Here is an 18,837-nt window from a genome sequence, read left to right on the forward strand (position 1 = left end):
TCTGTGAAAAAAGTTTGGACACCCCTGTCTTAAGTGGCAAGGCACCAGTCTAAATGTGTTTATACTTGTCCTTGTTGAATCCTGACTCGGTTTGGTTCTATTCTAGCCCTGGTTTAGTTCAGGTCTAGTTCAGAATTCAGTTTGTTTGTTGCTACCTCTGATGAAACTACACTAAAACGATTTCCTTCACCCCTTTAACTTTAATGTCGGAAATCTCATTCACAACCGACTGAGAAACACGTGCCTGTCTTTATAAAGGACTGGAGCCAATTCTTTATATAGTACATTAATGGACAATACAGTGGGCGAGCCAGCAGCATTATTGGATGTGAGTAGGGTAGTACTCACCTACTTTTAACTCAAGTAACTTTAAAAAATGTCACACTTTTACCCCTCCTTGAAGTATTTCATTTGAAGAAGCTAGTAGTAAAAGTTTTGGGTACTCGTCGAAAAGTGAGCAAGTCTAGTGACAAAAGCTTAACAATATTGAATGATTAGAACATTTGTGCTTCTTGTAACACTCCTTCACATATGATCTACATTTCGTAGATCTTATCTATCCTTTGTTATTACAAGATTTCGTGCATACGTTAACGTTTTCCCTTCCAATTACATTCACTTCAAATTATAAATAGGGTGTTATGTCCTGACAGTTCTACTCTTACACGAGATGATGATAATAACCATCATTAATTCATTCTATTTTTTAATTTGACGCCTTTCTTGACACTCAGGGTCACCTTAAACATGTCGAAAAAAACATACACAAGTGAGAACATTTATTCTTACTAACTTCAGTAGCATGTTTGGCTGCTCTATCCGCCTCTGCACTGGATATACAGTTTCAGTGGAATGGTGTTTAAAGTCTATTCCTTTCCTTTAAAATGTTGCCTTTATTTTATACAGAAGCTCATTGTATTCAGATTTGTTATTATTATCTCGAAATAATGAGATAATTATCTTGTAATAATGAGATAATTTTCGAAATTATGAGTTTTTTTTTTTTTTTTCCATCATCTCCCTGCTGCACCGCTCTCTCTCTCATCTGAAGAAGCCTGGCAGCTCTGTGAGGATCCTGTTCTTGGATGACCTCACAGACTGACCCCAATTTGTGAGAGCCCGGGACTGTGTGTCTGACACTCGGACCTGCAGTGTGAAGGACCCTCTACACTGCAGACCTCAGACATCATCGGACTCATCACGGACGACGATGATGCGGAGTACAGGGGACTGGAGCAGGACTTTGTGGACTTTGTGTCAGCAGAACCACCTCCTCATCAACGCGGGGAAGACCAAGGAGATGGTGGTGGATTTCCGCAGACGCCACTCCACTGCCCCCTCACCAGTGAACATCCAGGGACGGGACATTGAGAGAGTGGACTCATACAAGTACCTGGGTGTTCATCTGAACCACAAACTGAACTGGACTCACAACACAGACGCACTGTACAGGAAGAGCCAGAGTCGGCTCTACCTCCTGAGGAGACTCAGGTCTTTTGGAGTGACAGGGCCACTCCTGAAGACCTTCTATGACTCTGTGGTGGCATCAGCTCCTGTACGGTGTGGCCTGCTGGAGCAGCAGCATCACAGAGAGGGAGAGGAAGAAGCTGGACAAAGCTCCGTCCTGGGCTGTGCTCTGGACTCGGTGCAGGAGGTGGGGGACAGAAGTGTCCTGGCTAAACTCACGTCTATGCTGAACCATGAGTGTCGCCCCCTGCAGGACACTCTGTTCTCGCTCTGTGAAGGAGAGGTTTTGCAGGTCTTTCCTTCTGCTGCTGTCAGACTCTACAACAAACACTGGTAGCCCTGAACATGTGTCATTCAGCTTTCATGATCATGTGCAATACTGTGACATAATGTCAATTATCCCGGTGCAATAGCAGACAGGAAGGCTGATGCCACCACAAAGTTGTAGAAGGTCCTCGGGAGTGGTCCTGTCATTCCAAAAGACTTGAGTCTCCTCAGGAGGTAAAGCCGACTTTAGCTCTTCCTGTACAGTGCGTCTGTGTTATGAGTCCACTCTCATTGTCCCGTCCCTGGATGTTCACTGGTGATGGGACAGTAGAGTGGCCTCTGCGGAAGTCCACCACCATCTCCTTGGTCTTCCCCGCGTTGATGAGGAGGTGGTTCTGCTGACACCAGTCCACAAAGTCCTGCGACTGTCCTCTGTACTCATCGTCGTCGTCCGTGATGAGTCCGATGATGGCAGAGTCGTCAGAGAACTTCTGCGGGACACAGCTGTCCGATGGTCTGCAGTGTAGAGGGTGAAGAGAAAGGGCGCAAGGACGGTGCCCTGGGGCGCCCCCACACTGCAGGCCCCCACACTGCAGGTCCTTCACACTGCAGGTCCAAGTGTCAGACACACAGTCCCGGGCTCTCACAAACTGGGGTCGGTCTGTGAGGTCATCCAGGATCCACTCTGCCAGGTCATACTCCACACCAGCCGTCTCCAGTTTGTCCCTCAGGAGCAGCGGCTGATGGCGCTGGAGAGATCAGAGAACAGGATCCTCACAGAGCTGCCAGGCTTCTCCAGATGAGAGAGAGAGAGCGGTTCAGCAGGGAGATGACGAAAAAAAATCTCACAATTTCCAGATAATTGTCTCGTTATTACGAGATAATTATCTCAAAATAACAAGATTTATTTTTAAAAAATTGTAAAATTATCTCGTTATTTCGAGATTTTTTTCTTTTCTTCTCTGAATACAATGAGCTTCCGTAATTTTACCTATTGTCTTGTATTGATTTCTAAAAAAAAATGCTCTCAAATCTCCAATAACATTCCCTGTCTCCTGAAACAGCCCCGTCAACACAGCAGCAAACGCGCGCGCGTCTCTAAAAATATTGATTCATTTCCCAAAACTATGACTTTAGGGGAATCGCATGAACCAAACAGTCTCGCTCACTTTCATAAATTAGGCTTTAAAAAAATGACAAATGAAAACAAGCCTGGCAGAGAGGAGAGAACACGTGCGGAACTCTCTGAGCTCTGGGACCGTGCGCGCGTGCGGTGGTCTCTCCCCCTGTCTCTCTCTCTCTCCCCCTGTCTCTCTCTCTCCCCTGTCTCTCTCTCTCCCCTGTCTCTCTCTCTCCCTGCACCTTTGTGTTGTGATCAGCTCTCACACCACCACTGCGAACCCCCTCCTCTCTCCTCCACCACCTCCTCCTCTCTCCTCCATCCCACCCCACCCTGCCCCGCTCTCCGCCACCGCCGCCCCCCCTTCGCCTCCTCCTTTTAGCATCTGAAAGGACCACTGAGTGAGAATCGATGGCGCAGAGGCCCGCTTGACAGGACAATAAACCACAAAGAAGGGGTGAGTTTTTTTTCTCCCCTACGTCTTGTGTTTGTGTCTCCCCCGTGTCTGCGGATCGCGACGTCTCCGTAATGTCACCACGGGAGGATCGCCGCCGCCGCCGCGCGTGGCTCGGGGCTGCGTGGCGATGCTATAACACAAGGCATCTTTTGTTACCGCGATATGATTTAGACCAGAGCGACTGCCTGCCCCGCTCCACTGCTGCTCCTCCGCTCCTGCCGCTGGCGCTGGCTGGTTGTTGTCATCTTTTTTTTTTTTATTTCATTATTTCTTTTTACGCTCAACACTGGTTCCACTTCGCCAAATATGATATGACACGCGCGGGGTGAAGAGCGCGCGCGTCCTCAAGCCTTTTTCTCTCCGCTTATTAATTTCACATGAACACACTATTCAACTTACATAACCCAGCAAAATAACACCGCTGGATGGCCGTGTTATTTTACGCGCACGCACCCGCCGCAGCTGCAGCTTTGCCCGGCTCTCATTGGGCGCTGCGGTATTACTGGGGGTGTTAATGCGGCCGTAGCGTAGTACAAAATGTCAGTGGGTTCCTTTTGCCCGGTTGTTATTGTGGGTTTTCAAGAGATCTTTACTCGAAATGGGCACCGGCGTGTGGTGGTGTTGTGATGCTTTCCAGGCGCACCTTGCTGCCCCGCGGCTGAGAGCGAGTGTGGAAGTCAAATCAATGCGCAGGGGAGCCGTCTATTTGCAGATATATTATGCCCCTGTCTCATGTCTGTGATGGCCATAACAATAGCTGCCCTCGTCCTGAGCCCAGAGCTTAATCAATACACTCTGGTAAAAAAAGAGTGTATTATTGGTAAACGTCCAGACGACTGTCTCAAACAAACTGATGATTCATATATTGATCCAAGTGCAATGGCTGAGGAAGGAATGCGTTTTGGCTCGTGCCTCGTGTGACTAGACAGATGTTTTACTACAGACAAGAATCAAATATTTATGAATGATGATGTTTCTCTCTAGAAGAAAGCCTTTATGTTATCTCCTTGAAGTCTGCCCCCAAAGGGAATCCCTCTTGTGTAGCCATAGACATTTTTTGTCTTCCTCAGAGTAAAAGTTTTCTACTCGTCCCTATAGAGTTGTTTAGCTTCCTTTTTTTACATTTACAACATTAACTTTGTTGGGAAAAACTGTGATACACAAATGTCATTCTTGTATCACAGTTTTACGTAGGATAGGAATAACATTTGTGTTTCTAAACTCAGTTCATTAAATATTTAAATGTCCCATACTATATACAGATGCGAATTATGACGTCAGTTAGACCCACTTTCACTGTCGCTGTGTGAAAGCAAGCTAGGGGGACTATGACTTAGTTCTTGGTACTGTTATGTGCGAAAAATGCCTAACGTGTCAGCCTTGTGAGCACCAACCTTAGTCTTAGTCTAGAGTTACTATAGTTTTCACCTGTACCACGAACATGAAGATGAATCGAAGTTCAAATTTCAGCTCGACTTCTGATAGAATCCTTTCTTCTCCTCAGGCTTCCACGCGCAGAGATGCCCGCTCAGAGGGAGTGCACATCACTTCTGACACTGTCTTTGTGCCATTTCGGTCTGGCATCGCTCTGTCTCTACAACCAGCTGAAGACCAAGCACTTCTTCCCATGAGGCCACCAGCAGAACTCAGCTCGGACCGCTCTGTATGGGGCCTTTCGCATATCAAGTATGTCCTTATATGATGGCAAGTGAAGTCAACATATTCTCTATTTCAGATGTCAGTAGGACATAATTAAGTGAACATTTTGTGCATTTGAAGCTGGTAAACTGGCCCGTTCAGTGAGTCAAAGATGAAAATGTGATGACAACTGGGTCAAAGCACCTTGAAAACTGCAGCTTTTGGGTCAATTAAGTAACAGTAATGGACATGTTAAAATGTATTTTGTAAATTAATCTTTAATGTGAGAGTACTGTATTCTGAAAACGTAGGATACCGGTACATTATTCCGAAGCCCAACATAGGGTTAAATATTTTAATCCTACATTTGTTGCACCATTCGTTATGCATTTATTTATCACTGATTAGAAAAGGAAAACTCATGAACTCACCACCTTGATTTTAGGAAAGTAACTGTATTCTGAATATCCTCAAATTAAGTAAGTAACTGAGTATCTGTATCGGAGTGAATACATATTTGTTACATGGATTTCATTTTCCCAACACTGTTAGTAACACATTATGCACGGTGAGGGAGAAAATCCAACATATATGGGACTGTAATTGCTGTTTCTAATTGAACTGTGTCAGAACACCATGTTTCGGTGTACAGACCGACAGGGAAAATTACTAATCATAGCTACGTACTCATATATTTTGACCTTCAAGTTGATGGTGGAAGCAGGCAAAGCATTTATCGATGTGGATACTCATAAACGGCAGCTGTAGTGAACCGTTTAATCGCCAAAAGTTGGTGTCATAAATTGTTCGGAGAAAAGTAAATTGGCACGTTGGATTTACAGAGGCATCAGTGGGATATAACGACTCAGACAATTTACAGGATTTGCTGCTTCTTCAGTCAGATCACACGTTGGAGAGCTTTTTGTCCTTTTTTTCCAACGCTAAATGTTTCAATAAACTATAGGCCGTATTTTTAAGCCAAAAGTGGTCACCCATGATCAGTTGCTTATAACTTTGTATCTGTTTTAGTTGACATGGAGGATGATGATGGGACTTGTCTACTTGATGTTTTGTGGTAAGTACATTTTGTAACTTTTATTCATGGCCTTGTTAAATATGCACATCAATCATTATTTTTATCAACTCTTCTGTATGCTTTCAAAGGAACTATTCATCTCCAAGTTAATCAAGTCTCTCATCCCCATATAGATTTTGCTTTGATCTTAAATAAGTGATGTTTAGTTCATAATTCTCTTCACACAGTGACCCTCAAGCCCTGAACGACTTCCTTCATGGGACCAATGAGGTAAGTGCTGGAGTACAGAAATCAATAGTGTAAATAGTAAATCGTGAGTCGGGAATCTCTTTTGGCTGCGTAGTGTGTGGAGGCAGTCTGTCAGAATGATTTACAGAGGTGGGCAGATCGGCCAGAATGTGTAAGAAAATTGTTTCGGTCAAATTCATGACTCGTAGTGTAAAAGAAATGTTACTTCATGGCTCAGGTTTGTAGATGTTACACGGTATTTGGCAGCTAGTGAATACTTAAGTGGTCATGTGGGACAGCAGTCTTCTTATAGTGTCCTTGGCTTCACAAACCTTATATGTATTTATGTGGTGCATGGGTGAGTCATTTATGATGGCGAGATGCTGTGCCATCAGACAGTCATCTTTGAATGTCCAAGTGCCATTTATTGTAGATCCAATGTCTTCATATTCATATATTTAAAGGGGAAAAAATGTGATAATGTTCAAAGTCAATCTAGTAATAATAAACTCATCCCATCCACCTCTGGAGATTTGTACTGTAATGCTGCAAAACCCCAAATCCTTTCCTAAAATTGCTGCTTTGGTCCCAGCAGCTGCCGACTGAAGACCTGCTCATTAACTCCTCCTCTGGGGAAGCGTCCCTCTTCACAGATGCCCCGGTGAGTGTCTAGATCTACTGCCAACAGCGTCAACAACCAGCAGCATGCCCCCCCACGAGAGGGGTTTTCTGTCCCCTACTGCGCCCCAAATGCATCCTGCTAACTTCTGCTAATCACACTTCAACTACATGCAGAGCATAGACGGTTATTCTCGATGATTAAATAAGACATCCCAATACGCTCACTGAAGAGCTACCACTGCATCGCGGCATGTTATTTCACTGCGCTCATCCAGTTAAAGAGCTTACGCTTCATTTAACAGCAACACCCCATCATAAAAGTAAAATGACTGCTTATAAACAAGATAAGAGGAGGTTTTTCAAGTCATAATTGAGCTACTATGAACCAGAAATCCTTTTTATATGCTTATGGGAGATTTTGACTTTTTATCATTATTATGTCCCATTCTAAATGTCTGTGTGTGTCTTCTCCTTGTCTGCTGTTGGTCTTGTCTCCCACAGAGCCCGGGGTCTCTGCTCGGAGATGGGGTGGGCTCCCCTGAGTCACCCACGCCTGGCTGTGTGGACCTGTCGTTTTTGGAGGAGGTGCTCCTGTCCTCTCCAGAGACAGCAGAAGACCCTCCACTGGGGCTCATCGGTACACCTGCAGAGCTGGAGCCCAAAAAGGCCCCTGTGGAGGTGGCAGAGGAGGCGCAGGTGGCCTGTGATATTCTCCAGCAAAGTCTCCAGGAGGCAGACATCACTGAGCAGACCATGGCTTTGGAGGCAGGCCTGGTGCAGAGTGGAGACAATTTATCACTCTACTCTCCTGCCCCTCTGCTGTCCCCAGGTCCTTTTGTGTCCAAATCTGTGAGTTTACCTGTGACCCCGGTCCTGCCCAGAGACACCCAGGCAGGAGTGGACCCTCCCCAGCCCTCTCTGTTGGCCGTGGGGCCTGGATGTCCCTCACTCAAACCAGCTGCACCTCCACAGCTCATGGGGCTTCTGCCTGGAAATGTGTTCCCCGCTGGTTCTCCCGAAATCTCCCTGAGTGCCGCCAACGGCTCCAGTATGTTCCTCCACAAAGCCCTGTCCACCAACCCAACTCAGCCCATTATCGCTCAGACTCTGAGGGCAGCGGCAGCGCCCCATCCTGGCATAGTCTTGCAGCGAACTCCACTCGCCATCCAGCCCAAACTGCCCATCACCATCCAGCCGAGACTAGTTCAGATTAGCCCTAAGCCTTCAGGGCAAAAGCCAACTCCCGGTCTGACCTTTGTTTCTGGTACAGCCTCCCAAAATATTCTTCTGTCTCAACAAACTGCCCAAAAATCTGCCCCGGTCTCACAGTCCGTCCAGCAGCTTCCCAAACCTGTTAGTCTGCAGCTTGTGAACCAGGCAGGTTCCTTTGTGCTGCAGCCTCACGGCCTCTTCCATGGGCAGAACCAACTACTTCTTCCAGGACAGTCTCCTGTCACTATCCCACAGCACTCTCAAGCCCAGCGGCAGCTCCTGACCCCCCAGGGCCTGCACACAGTGGCTCCGTCAGCGGGGCAGCTCGTTGACAGCTCACAGATTCTTACTGTTCCTCAAAGGCAGCTGAACTTCAGCCCTGTGTTTACCACTCCCACAGGGCAGCTCGCTCTGCGCCAGGCCACAGTGCTGTCTGGACCTCTGCAGCTGCAGTCTGGGCCCCCTACTGTCTTCCAGATGCCAGCCCAGCTCGCAGGGGCTTATGCAGCTGGTCCCCAGGGGCAAAGGGCCACTCTAGTCCATAGTCCTGCCATTGGAAACCACATCACCCTGATCAACAGCACAGGGGTGCTACCCTCAGATCTCACCTCCATCTCCATAGTAAACGGTCCATCGGTGGTTCAGGGGCTGCCCTTTGCTGCCCAAACCCAGGTCCCCCAGGCCGCAGTTACAGAGACTCAGCTGGCCTTGCAGCAAGCCTCTGTGGTGCTGCTGCCGGAGCGGGCCGTTCATGAGGAGAGGGCACAAGAGGAGGCCTTTCATCTGACACAGGTGAGCTCCCACTGATGAAACTTTAAGATCCTATATTATGCTATTTTTCCCATTTTGTAGTCTACCCTAAGGGCATAGTTGATAGTAAGAAGTGTTGTGCAACACCCATAACGTAAAAGTTATAAAATATCACCCATGTCTTGGACCCCGCTTCCCTACCCGGACACGCAAACGGCTTAGTTTGCGATTCCTGTGACGTAGCCTAGAGTGGAGATGGTGGGGGTGTAAACAGAGGCAGAGGCGTGCGCCGTTACACAGCTGTACATGTCAGCGGCAGCAGTGTTGGAACAAAAGAAGTAGCGTTTGAAGCTAACTGTGCCTAAATAGCGGTTCCTCTCAAGCACGGGGGGAGGGGGGCGTGTTACAGGTACAATTAGGTCTAGCTAAAGACAGCAGGAATCAATCATAAATAGCACTTATATGAGGTACCAATAGCACTGTAAGAAGGTTAAAAGCTCTGAAAAGTAGATTTTGTATGATATAGGCCCTTTAAAAAGGCAAACAACTGGACTTTTTAATGAAAAGTCTCACACGTTTCTCTTCCAGTCCTATGGACCAATGCTGCATCAGGTGTCAGTACAGCCCACAGGACTTCAGTCCTCCACTCCCCCTCTGGTGGCTGTTCTACAGCCCCCACCTGAGGTTCCTCTGGCTCCTGACCCGGCTGTGGACATGCCCAAACTCCTGATGGCTCCAGCAGAAATAAGTCAAGTGGTGGAAGAGGTGACCCAGCTGAGCCAGAACCAAGCCTTTATGCAACAACTCCAACAGGTCAGTCTCAACTATGCTTTCGGACAAACATTAGGACTGAGTAGCATGTCACTGTACTAAACTATCATCCTTTATAATGTCTAGTGCTCACTGATGCTTATTGTCTCTATAAAATCATCCACAGCAAGCACTTACTTCCCCGTTGTCGTCGGAGCTGCTGGTTGGTGCACTGCCAGTGGTGCCGTTGGAGGCTCTGTCCTCCCCCCAGGACGGACACAAAGAGGTCAGAAGGGAGGCCCAGGATGTCTCCTCCACGCTGACTGACCAGTGTGTGGTCTCTCCTCTGCCCTCAGACCTAGATGACTCTTCCCTGCTCTGCTCCTCTCCCTCCTCCTCAGACCCTCCACAGACCTATACCTCTCCAGTACAGGGCCCTTGCATTTCAGCACCACCGCCCCAAACCGAGCCCCCAATGCAGTACCAGCTACAGGCCCAAAGCGCCTTATTTACCCAGCTACAAGATCAAATACAACCTTCTGTGTCACAAACCCAAATTACAAACTGTATATCACCGCCCACAGTCCAAGTGCAGACTTCTCTCCTGCCGTCGCTGTCCCATGTTCAAGTTCAGTACTCTGTGTCTCAAGTCCAAGTCCAGCCTATAGTCCTGATCCCTGAAGTCCACAGTGCAGCCCGGACCCCCTCCCCTGCGCCCGCCCCGCCCCCTGTCTCTGTGCCTCAGCCTGGTCCCACAGCTGCCACCAGGGCCCCTTCAGGAGAGCAGCCTTCTGTTCAACTACACACACATCACAGTGAGTCCCTATAGTATTACAGACTGTAGTGTCCATGATACAGGGGTTATGTGAGGTAACACTGAGCGATTACACAACTTAAATCATGGACAAGCAGTGTTGGAAAGTAACTTAATACATTGAAAAAATACCCTGAAAATATGTATTCAGAATACTGAGTTTGAGTAACCGTGCCTCACTACAATTACTCTTTAATTTGGTGGCGTTAAGAATACTATGGAGTTACATTCCTAACTTCAAAGAAAAACATTGCAGTACATGATCACTGAATTCTTAAATTTGCACTGCCATTTCGAATTAGTGATAAATATGTGCATAACAAACAAAGCATGTTTTGGTACAACAAACAAAGCATGTTTTACTCCTACGTCTCCTTTTTCAATTATAACATAATGCAACTTAACGTAAAAGTATTCAGAAAGATGTTTGCTGATTGGGCCATGTAACAGAATGTGTTACAAAATACCTTTTAGTGCAGGTATTCAGTATTCTGTAGCTACACACATTTTCATAGTAATCTTCCCAACAAGACTGATATGTGTGGATACTGTATTAACTGCAGATAGATGGATAATATTTAAACATTTATTTAACACTCAGATGTAATTGGATTATACAGGGTCTTAATATCACATTTAAGTCTATCATTCTCCAAGCTTCAGCCTCCACATCACAAGCTAGTTATCATTTCCTCCCATTTGGCACGCACAATGACACTTGAAATAAATCTGTACTAGTTCAATTATTACACCCAAAATACCTTTAATTGTAATTATGTCATCCATTTCTCTGGTGACCACACCTGTCACTCAGCTCATTACAGCCATCACTGATTAAATCTTTATGATGACATACGAGACACTAATCTTCATCTGTGCCACGCTCAGAGCCGACTGCTGCCTTGGTCGTGGAGAGTAAAGTCTTCAGTGCGCCGTCTCCTGCAGCGCTCAGTGTCCCGGGGCACGTATCCTCACCCCACACAGAGTGGACCAGTATCCAGCCGGGACAACCCAACCAGCAGCAAGACACCAAGGTAACACGCTTTAAAGGAGCGCTTTTTTCAGGTTCTTAGCATTGAACTATAACGTTGTAAACTGCATAATAATAAGTTCCATTGACTTCACAGACTTCATACTCTGACATTTCACCTCAACAAACAGCAGATTGTTATTTATTTAATTATAAAAGGTTACGTGACATTTTAGAAACCTACATGCATCACTTTTAGCCTCACATTTGCAACTTATCACAACTAAGAACAGGAATGGGCGGGGATAAGGGGTAGGTGGAAACAGGAATCTTTTGTGCCTTTGAGCTTCAGTTGCAGGAGAGGCAGGAATCAATCACAATGCAACTTTGACTAAACTGATGGTGAGGAAACATTGTTGAAACAAGGTTAGAGTTAAATTAACGTTGTTTTTGCACAATATGTCCCCTTTATTACTTACTGAGACACAATAGGGATGACAGGTTTATTGGGCTAATTGATGATCATGATTATTCAGGTTACAATATTATATAATAGAATCCTAACAACAACAAAATTATATTCCAGACAATTTCAGAAGCAATATTAGGTCATTTCAATTCAATCTATATTCCAAAGCCCAATCTCATCAGATATTGGGGGCTAAGCTGGATGTGGACTAGAATGCCAGGTGCCACAGTGGGACAGTAGTGTGTACTGTTGTTGTGTCCTTGGGCAAGACACTTCACCTACCTCACCTCCAGTGTCCAAGTAAGCTGGTGTAAGAATGAGAGAGTGTTTGTGAGAGTGAATGTTGGAAAATGGAAATGTATTTACAGCATGTGTAACGTGTGTTCATTAACATGCAACTAAGTAATAAAAATACTAATATTAATAACATAACATTTTTACTTAACTGACTATGTCACACATTTGCATTACTTAACAGTCTGTGGTTATATGCACACTCAAAATCTGATTGTTATCATATGTTTTGAGTTGCATATTTATGTATAAAGCATATTCAAATAACTCTAAGGTTCTGGAAATCAGATAATAGGATTTTGGTGTGCATGTGAACATGGCTATTGCTCTATTGTTGGCAAATATCAATGTACAACCCCCCATTACACTTCAACTTACTCAATAAACATCTAGAACACTAGAACAGAGGATCAACGACCTCATGACTCGATAGATATTATATTTGTATAAGCCTCTGATCATATGCTCATGTTTTTATACTGCAGTTGTCCATTGTTGTGGAGCAGCTCACACCAGCACAGCGCCGGCACAGGTACTAACTCACTAATATACAAAATATACAACTACCACCATCTCTATTACACCAGGATTAAAGACAGGAGTTGCAACTAAACGCTCTGTGTGCCAATTCCCCTTAGTATGTCCCCACCAGGATTTGACTGTTTTCAGTAAACCCTGATCAGAACGTTAATTTATTTGATCATAAATACCCAAATTTACATGGATTAAGTAGAGTAATCCCAGACAATTAGGTTTCAAATCTGCCTTCAAGGTCTTATAAATTGTTTTTCTGCTTTTGTGTGAGAAGTACAAAATGTGGTATATTAAATAAAGTTGTTTAGAATTGTTTTCATGCACACTTACTGTAAGTTAGACAGCAAACAGGTACACGTTTTGTTTATCCAAAGAGTTTGCATGACTGATACAAAATAAAGAAACAATTTGGTCCCTGGGTAATGAGAAGTCCTATTTGATATTAATTAAGTCTTTTGTGACACAGTGTACGTGTTTTTCATCAATTATATACATTAAAGGAGCAGGTGGAGGGTCAGCCACCTGCTCCAGATGTTATTGATTTGGTTGAAATATTAAATCAAATATATATATGTTGCATGTGTTTGATTACAGGTGTTTTTATTTCTCAAACATACCTTAACACGCATTCTTACTGAGAGCAGCTTCACCTTTCCACAGACATGACCTATAATTAAACCTGATGGCACAACCTACTCCTCTCCAGACTGAAAATGTACAGTAAACATGCATGGACTGAACAACTCTAATTTATTTGTCAGGTTCCAACAGCAGCTCTGTTCAGACCATGCAGCTGTTCAGAGTCCCTGGACTGGCTCAGCCTTCTCCTCTCTAGAGGACGCAGTGCGGGGTCTGCTGCCCTACCACACCTGCGCCGGACCACTGCCTACCCAGGACCCCTTCAACACGGGTCTGTGCTTGTTCACTTACACATAAATATGATTAAAAAAAAGAGAGGATTTGTAATAATTATCCCTTTGATCTCACAGTGGACCAGGAGTTTGACACTGTTTCTGGATTTCTTCTGAAGCGGACCAAGGACATGGTCAACAAATACAGGCAGCTACTGCTCAGAGAATCACTGGTATGCTTTACATTTATATGTCAAGAACCAGATTTTCAATCCTACTAATAGTTAAAGGTGCACTATGTAACTACAGATGTTACTTATTTCCTGCAATATTCCACAGTATTGGATTAAATGTATTTTTATTGCATTTATTTAACTATAGATGTTTTTGTTTGACAAAATACCTTTAATTAATTTAACATTTAACAGCATGCAACGTTTTAGGCAAAAGATCTCCATGGAGACAAGCAGTGGGTGGCCCCTTAAGCTGAAAAGTTACATTGTATATGTTAATACACTATAATTAATAATGATTCATTTAAATCTATCTGTATTTTAATGCTTCACTGACCACATGTGTTTTCATGTAAAAGTGTTGTGTGCTTTATGCATATTCTTGTCTGTCTTGTCCACAGCAGGACATCCCGTCAGCGGAGATGGTGATGCTGGAGAGACTTTTCCTCCAGGCCGAGCGCTTCACTTTGGCTGAGGACCGCCGGAGAACGCACAGAGAGCCAGGTCAGGAGGCCGAAAGCCAGGGTACACTTTGGACATCTCTGTTTTTTTATCTGTTGTACATTATTATGACTGTCAGCAGGCATAAGCAACTAATTCCTCTTTAAATCTAAACCAGAGCGCTGTGTCACTTTTGAGCTTCAAGAAATAAGACATGGTCAAAACATGATCTGCATATGACCTAATTTTAGTGCTTTAATTTGTATGAATGTATACTTTTGTTTGTTCTACTCACTTGAACAATAACCAATACGTAAAAAGAGAATGGGTCAAAAAGGTATATGGGACTAAATTGATACAAACAACTTGGGGGTATGCTAGAAAATCTCTGGGTAAATGTAAAAACTAAATTCTCAATCTGTGTTATTATACCATGGCAAGGCTCCATAAAATGAGAACATAGATATTGGTAGAAATGATCTATGTTGTAAATGTCAAAATGCCATGTTATTTGACACATGCTTTATGGCTCCTCCCTTTGATTGATCCAATATGGAGGAAAGTGGACTTTACGCAGGGCTGGTTACCATGTGACCTGCTCAAGTCACCCTGCTGGGGGACAGCAGCAAACCTGTTTTTAGTACTGGACGGGTGACATGTGCCTGTCTCATTTTGATGCTATGGAAGGAAAAATGTTAATTAATTAATACGTACACATCTACAACTTTTGGTTTTACTTTTGACCTAAAGATAATCCATGTTTAAATAATGATTTCCGTATTCATTTCGTTTCTCTTCAGAGTCTGTGATGACAGCTTTACCCGCATCAGTGTCTTCCCCGGATGATGTACCTCTCTCGGGCCTGTCCCATCCCCCCGCCTCTCCCCCCACGCCCCTGTCTCCGCCTTCTCCTCCCTCACCCCCTCCTCCCCCGTGCTCCTCCAGCGACAGCCCCCCCTCGCCCCCCTCCTGGACCAGACTTTCGGACCGGCCCCCTGGACTCCGGACGTATCGCTCCAGCTCCCGCGGTGGCCTCCGTCTCACCATCAAACACGAATCCGGATCCAGGAAAGTGGTCCACAATTCAGCCTGTGACCCTGGACTGAAGAGAAACCACGCGGGGCAATTGACCAATGGGAGCGGGCGCCACTGTCAAGCAAACGACAAAGCCCCGCAACCCGTGTCCAATGGGAACCTGTCTACCGAAGTACCGCCTCCTGATTTCAAAATAAAAGCCCCTATAAAAGACAACAGAGAAGTAAGCGCTCCCAAATTAAAATGTTATCGCTTGGACACGTCACCGGACCAGCCCGCACCAATACAAGAGGACAACATGCTTAGCGAACACCTTCAGAGCGCTATCGATAGCATTTTGGAGCTACAGCGGCTTCAAGGTCCGTCCACGGCCCAAAGTAGGGCTTCGTCCGCCCCCTCGTTGGACCAGGCAGTGGCCAGCATTCTGGAGGGGCATCTCTAAACGGGACGGACTCTAGCGGGACCACTTTAAAAGAAGGAGGTATGAAATACAAAAAGGCACTATAGAGATGCAGACAACAGCACTATCCTTAGCCGCATAGATGTTAGATACTTCTTTTGATGTACGTTTATGGACAAAAAAAAGTCTATTTGAATAGGAAATCTATTTGTTTCAGTGGTAGTAAATTCATCCGGAGGTTTTACAACACAAAGTCATCAGCAAATAGTATATAAATAGTGCGGCCCACGTGGAGTAGAGATTATTCAATAGTTTTTATAAGATTTCTTTCCAAATGTGCATTTTCCTTTTTTGCATAGTGCCAAGCTTCCAGGGTATTTATTTTGATAATCTGTGCCAATTTTTTTGATGGCGTGAGTGTGAATGTGTGTGAAGGAAAAAGAAGTTTGCTTATTTGAAATATCGCATCCTGTTTGGGGATTACCACAGGCTCCATAATGTGCCGCGTTCATGTGGTCTTCAGATCCGTTTCATGAGATTTACTGCTTGAACAATAATAGAGTTTCTGGTCAGTAGTGTATAAGCCGAGTGGTTGAGGAGGCTGGTGGTTTTGCTGCTGTGGAGGGCTTAGGCACATAGCAAAAACCAAGAAAGTGTATTTATGTCAATTGTTTGAGAAATGATTGATTGAAATGTTGAAATAGAATGTGATAAGAGTCTCTAGCAACACATAAATATAGTATCAGTATTTCATAATTCTAAACAAGATTTTTTTTGCGTCAGCGCCATTTAACACAGAAAATAGACCAATATATTCCTCCAAAGACAAGGGATTGGTTGTAGTAGATCCTTCGATTGAAAAGACTCACGCTGATCATTGACAAATTTGAACAATTAGCCCTCTGCTAGATCGATAATCACACATGCTTAAATGACCAGGCCTTTGTCCAACTCGTGCAAATATACAATAAAATATTTTCTCTAGTGTCCGAGCACCACATGAACGCCGCGTTAGTCTTCACTTAGGCTTAAACGAATGATAGTCCAAAGAAAATGTGACTTACTTCATCCTGAGTACACCAGCAAATGTCCATGTCACGTCGTCTCTTCCCCAAAACGTGTTCGACCAGATCGGTGGCACAAAGAAATAATAACAAAGCAAAGTTGTTGTTGATGTTTTTATCACTACATTCAAGTCTGTGAACTGCTCTGTTTTATGTGTAAGCAATAATGAGTCAGTGAGACGAAGGGGTGAAGGGTAGCTCGGTATATCGCTCGGTATATCCACACAAAGCACTTGTTGAAGAAAGCCTAAATGTAGTTGTTTTTATAGACTTGGTGTCGTGAAGCTAAAAGAGCCCCTAATATGTGTTTCCATGACCAACACTTTACATATAAAGTACAAGTCGGGCATGACAGGGTTTTCAATTTTTTGAAAAAGCTTTGAAAACCTAGGGAAAGCATCTTACATAACATGAATGAAGGCTCCACTTTATTAGAATGTATTATTATTGTATAACACAGCAGTATTTTCAAATTTGTCTCACAATTGTATGACATCTGAACCATGATATTAGAGGATAACAGACTGTGGCATTGAAATATATATTCTGATAAGAACATTAAGGGCTCTTTTAGTGGCTATACCAATGTCCTTTTTGATGTACACCAAAACATATCATTTAATTCATTCACGTGTTGTCTGTGACGCAAAACTTTGAGCCTCTTCAGCATCAAAGAGCTTTGACCAAAAAGTGAATTAAGTTTAGTCCTGTTTAGTTCTATGTTTAGCCTGTCACTTACCACACACTAACGGGGATTTCTGATTCATTCAAACATCATGTGACAATCCTGTAGTAAAAGTTTGTATCATTTGAACTGTCTCCCATTAACTGTGTGGATGACTTATACACTTTAAAGGGATAGTGCAGTGTTTAGATTTTAAGCACTTCATGATTTTTCAAAAATTGTGTAACCAAATTGTGCCCCAACATTTTGCACATATGGGCATAAGATCGTCACTGACATATTTAAATTGACTTTCACTTTCACTGCCCAAGTTAGAATAAGAATAATACAGGTAAGCTATTGGCAGAAATCTAAAGAAGTTTTTTTAAAATAAATCAGAATTGAATCAAATATAATGTACTGAAAGACCCATTTATGACAACACTGGTCTATCCCTTTAAAAGTAAAAATGTGTGAAGTTCAAATTGATGAATTCACTTTCGCAACAACAATTAGCGATGTAGAAACAGACTGCAAATTTAGAATATTTTGCATGATTAAGAAGAGAAAAAAATGATTGATTATATGATGCAGTCCCTTTAAAAGTGAATGGGATTTACACAAATGATATGTACATGTAACTCAACCTTTAGGTTAGAACGAACAGGCCTTCCTATGTGTTGCAATGCATTATGTTTCCTATGTGAAAATGTCTTTGGTTGGAATGAAGGCGTTTAATATGCAGTAATGTCGTGTCAGGACCTCTGTAGTTGTCATGGATGGACGTGTACTTTTACTACGTAGGATTTAACGCTGCATCAAGTGTAGTACGTGAATCTTAAAGTACATGGAAGTGTATGTCTATCCTGAGGAGGTCTCTGTAATGCAGTAAAGTGTCATTTCTATACTTCCAGCTTCTCCAAAAGGGGACCCCATTTTTATGTTCTGAAAATACTGATTTAATCCAATGGTGGTCAAAGTTCGAAAACCTGACTGATCTGAAGTCAGCTGCTATTTTGACCCCCAACATACTTTTGAGTCATAATGTTGAGTTTCCCCAAAATGCACCTTGTCTAGCCAAAGATCTGGAGGTGCTGACAGGAAACAGAACAAATGTTATGGCTAATCCAACAAAAATAGTGAATGCTAAGCCAGGAACTCTAATCATTTTTGGCTACCACTGTATTTGTTTATTTCCATTCCCCCCCAAAGTCTTTAAAAGACTTCGAGGTGAACTGGTGTCCCTTTTCGTGAGAAGACCTCATGTGCCATTGTCGTTATTGTCCAAGTGTTGAACACAGTTAAGGACAGAAGTGATTGTTACATCTGCATGTTGAGCCATTTATTTATTTATTTGTCTATTTATTATTTATGTTACTGAATGAACTGTGAAACCAGGGGAGCTCACACTAATTTCAAACATTTGACTGACAGATTGTTCGATGCCAAAATCAAGAGGCCTTAATCCAGCAGAACTAGATTGTAATAAAAATGTCATTCCTGACAATAACCCGACTTAAGA

General features: G+C 43.7%; 1 protein-coding gene across 1 annotated transcript; it reads left to right on the forward strand.

Annotated features, from left to right (window-relative positions):
- The first annotated feature begins 3,184 nt into the window (after positions 1 to 3,184).
- LOC140370754 (BRD4-interacting chromatin-remodeling complex-associated protein) lies at positions 3,185 to 16,178 on the forward strand. The gene is made up of 14 exons (XM_072457983.1): positions 3,185 to 3,311; positions 4,816 to 4,997; positions 5,979 to 6,024; positions 6,213 to 6,255; positions 6,809 to 6,874; positions 7,336 to 8,838; positions 9,385 to 9,609; positions 9,734 to 10,361; positions 11,249 to 11,394; positions 12,579 to 12,625; positions 13,389 to 13,537; positions 13,617 to 13,711; positions 14,113 to 14,215; positions 14,953 to 16,178. Exons 3-14 carry the CDS (start codon positions 5,984 to 5,986, stop codon positions 15,627 to 15,629), a joined length of 3,723 nt encoding a protein of 1,240 aa, XP_072314084.1. The 5' UTR covers positions 3,185 to 3,311; positions 4,816 to 4,997; positions 5,979 to 5,983; the 3' UTR covers positions 15,630 to 16,178.
- Positions 16,179 to 18,837: the final 2,659 nt, after the last annotated feature.

Source organism: Eucyclogobius newberryi, unplaced genomic scaffold (genome assembly GCF_026437365.1).
Source record: "Eucyclogobius newberryi isolate DKJ021-1_F unplaced genomic scaffold, fEucNew1.0.hap1 SCAF_21, whole genome shotgun sequence".
NCBI lineage: Eukaryota > Metazoa > Chordata > Actinopteri > Gobiiformes > Gobiidae > Eucyclogobius > Eucyclogobius newberryi.

Coding starts and splice junctions, on each gene's coding strand:
- LOC140370754 (XM_072457983.1), top strand. CDS start 5,984: ATGGAGGATGATGATGGGACTTGTCTACTTGATGTTTTGTG. Junction 6,256..6,808: donor TCCTTCATGGGACCAATGAG/GTAAGTGCTGGA, acceptor TGGTCCCAGCAG/CTGCCGACTGAAGACCTGCT. Junction 11,395..12,578: donor ACCAGCAGCAAGACACCAAG/GTAACACGCTTT, acceptor TTTATACTGCAG/TTGTCCATTGTTGTGGAGCA.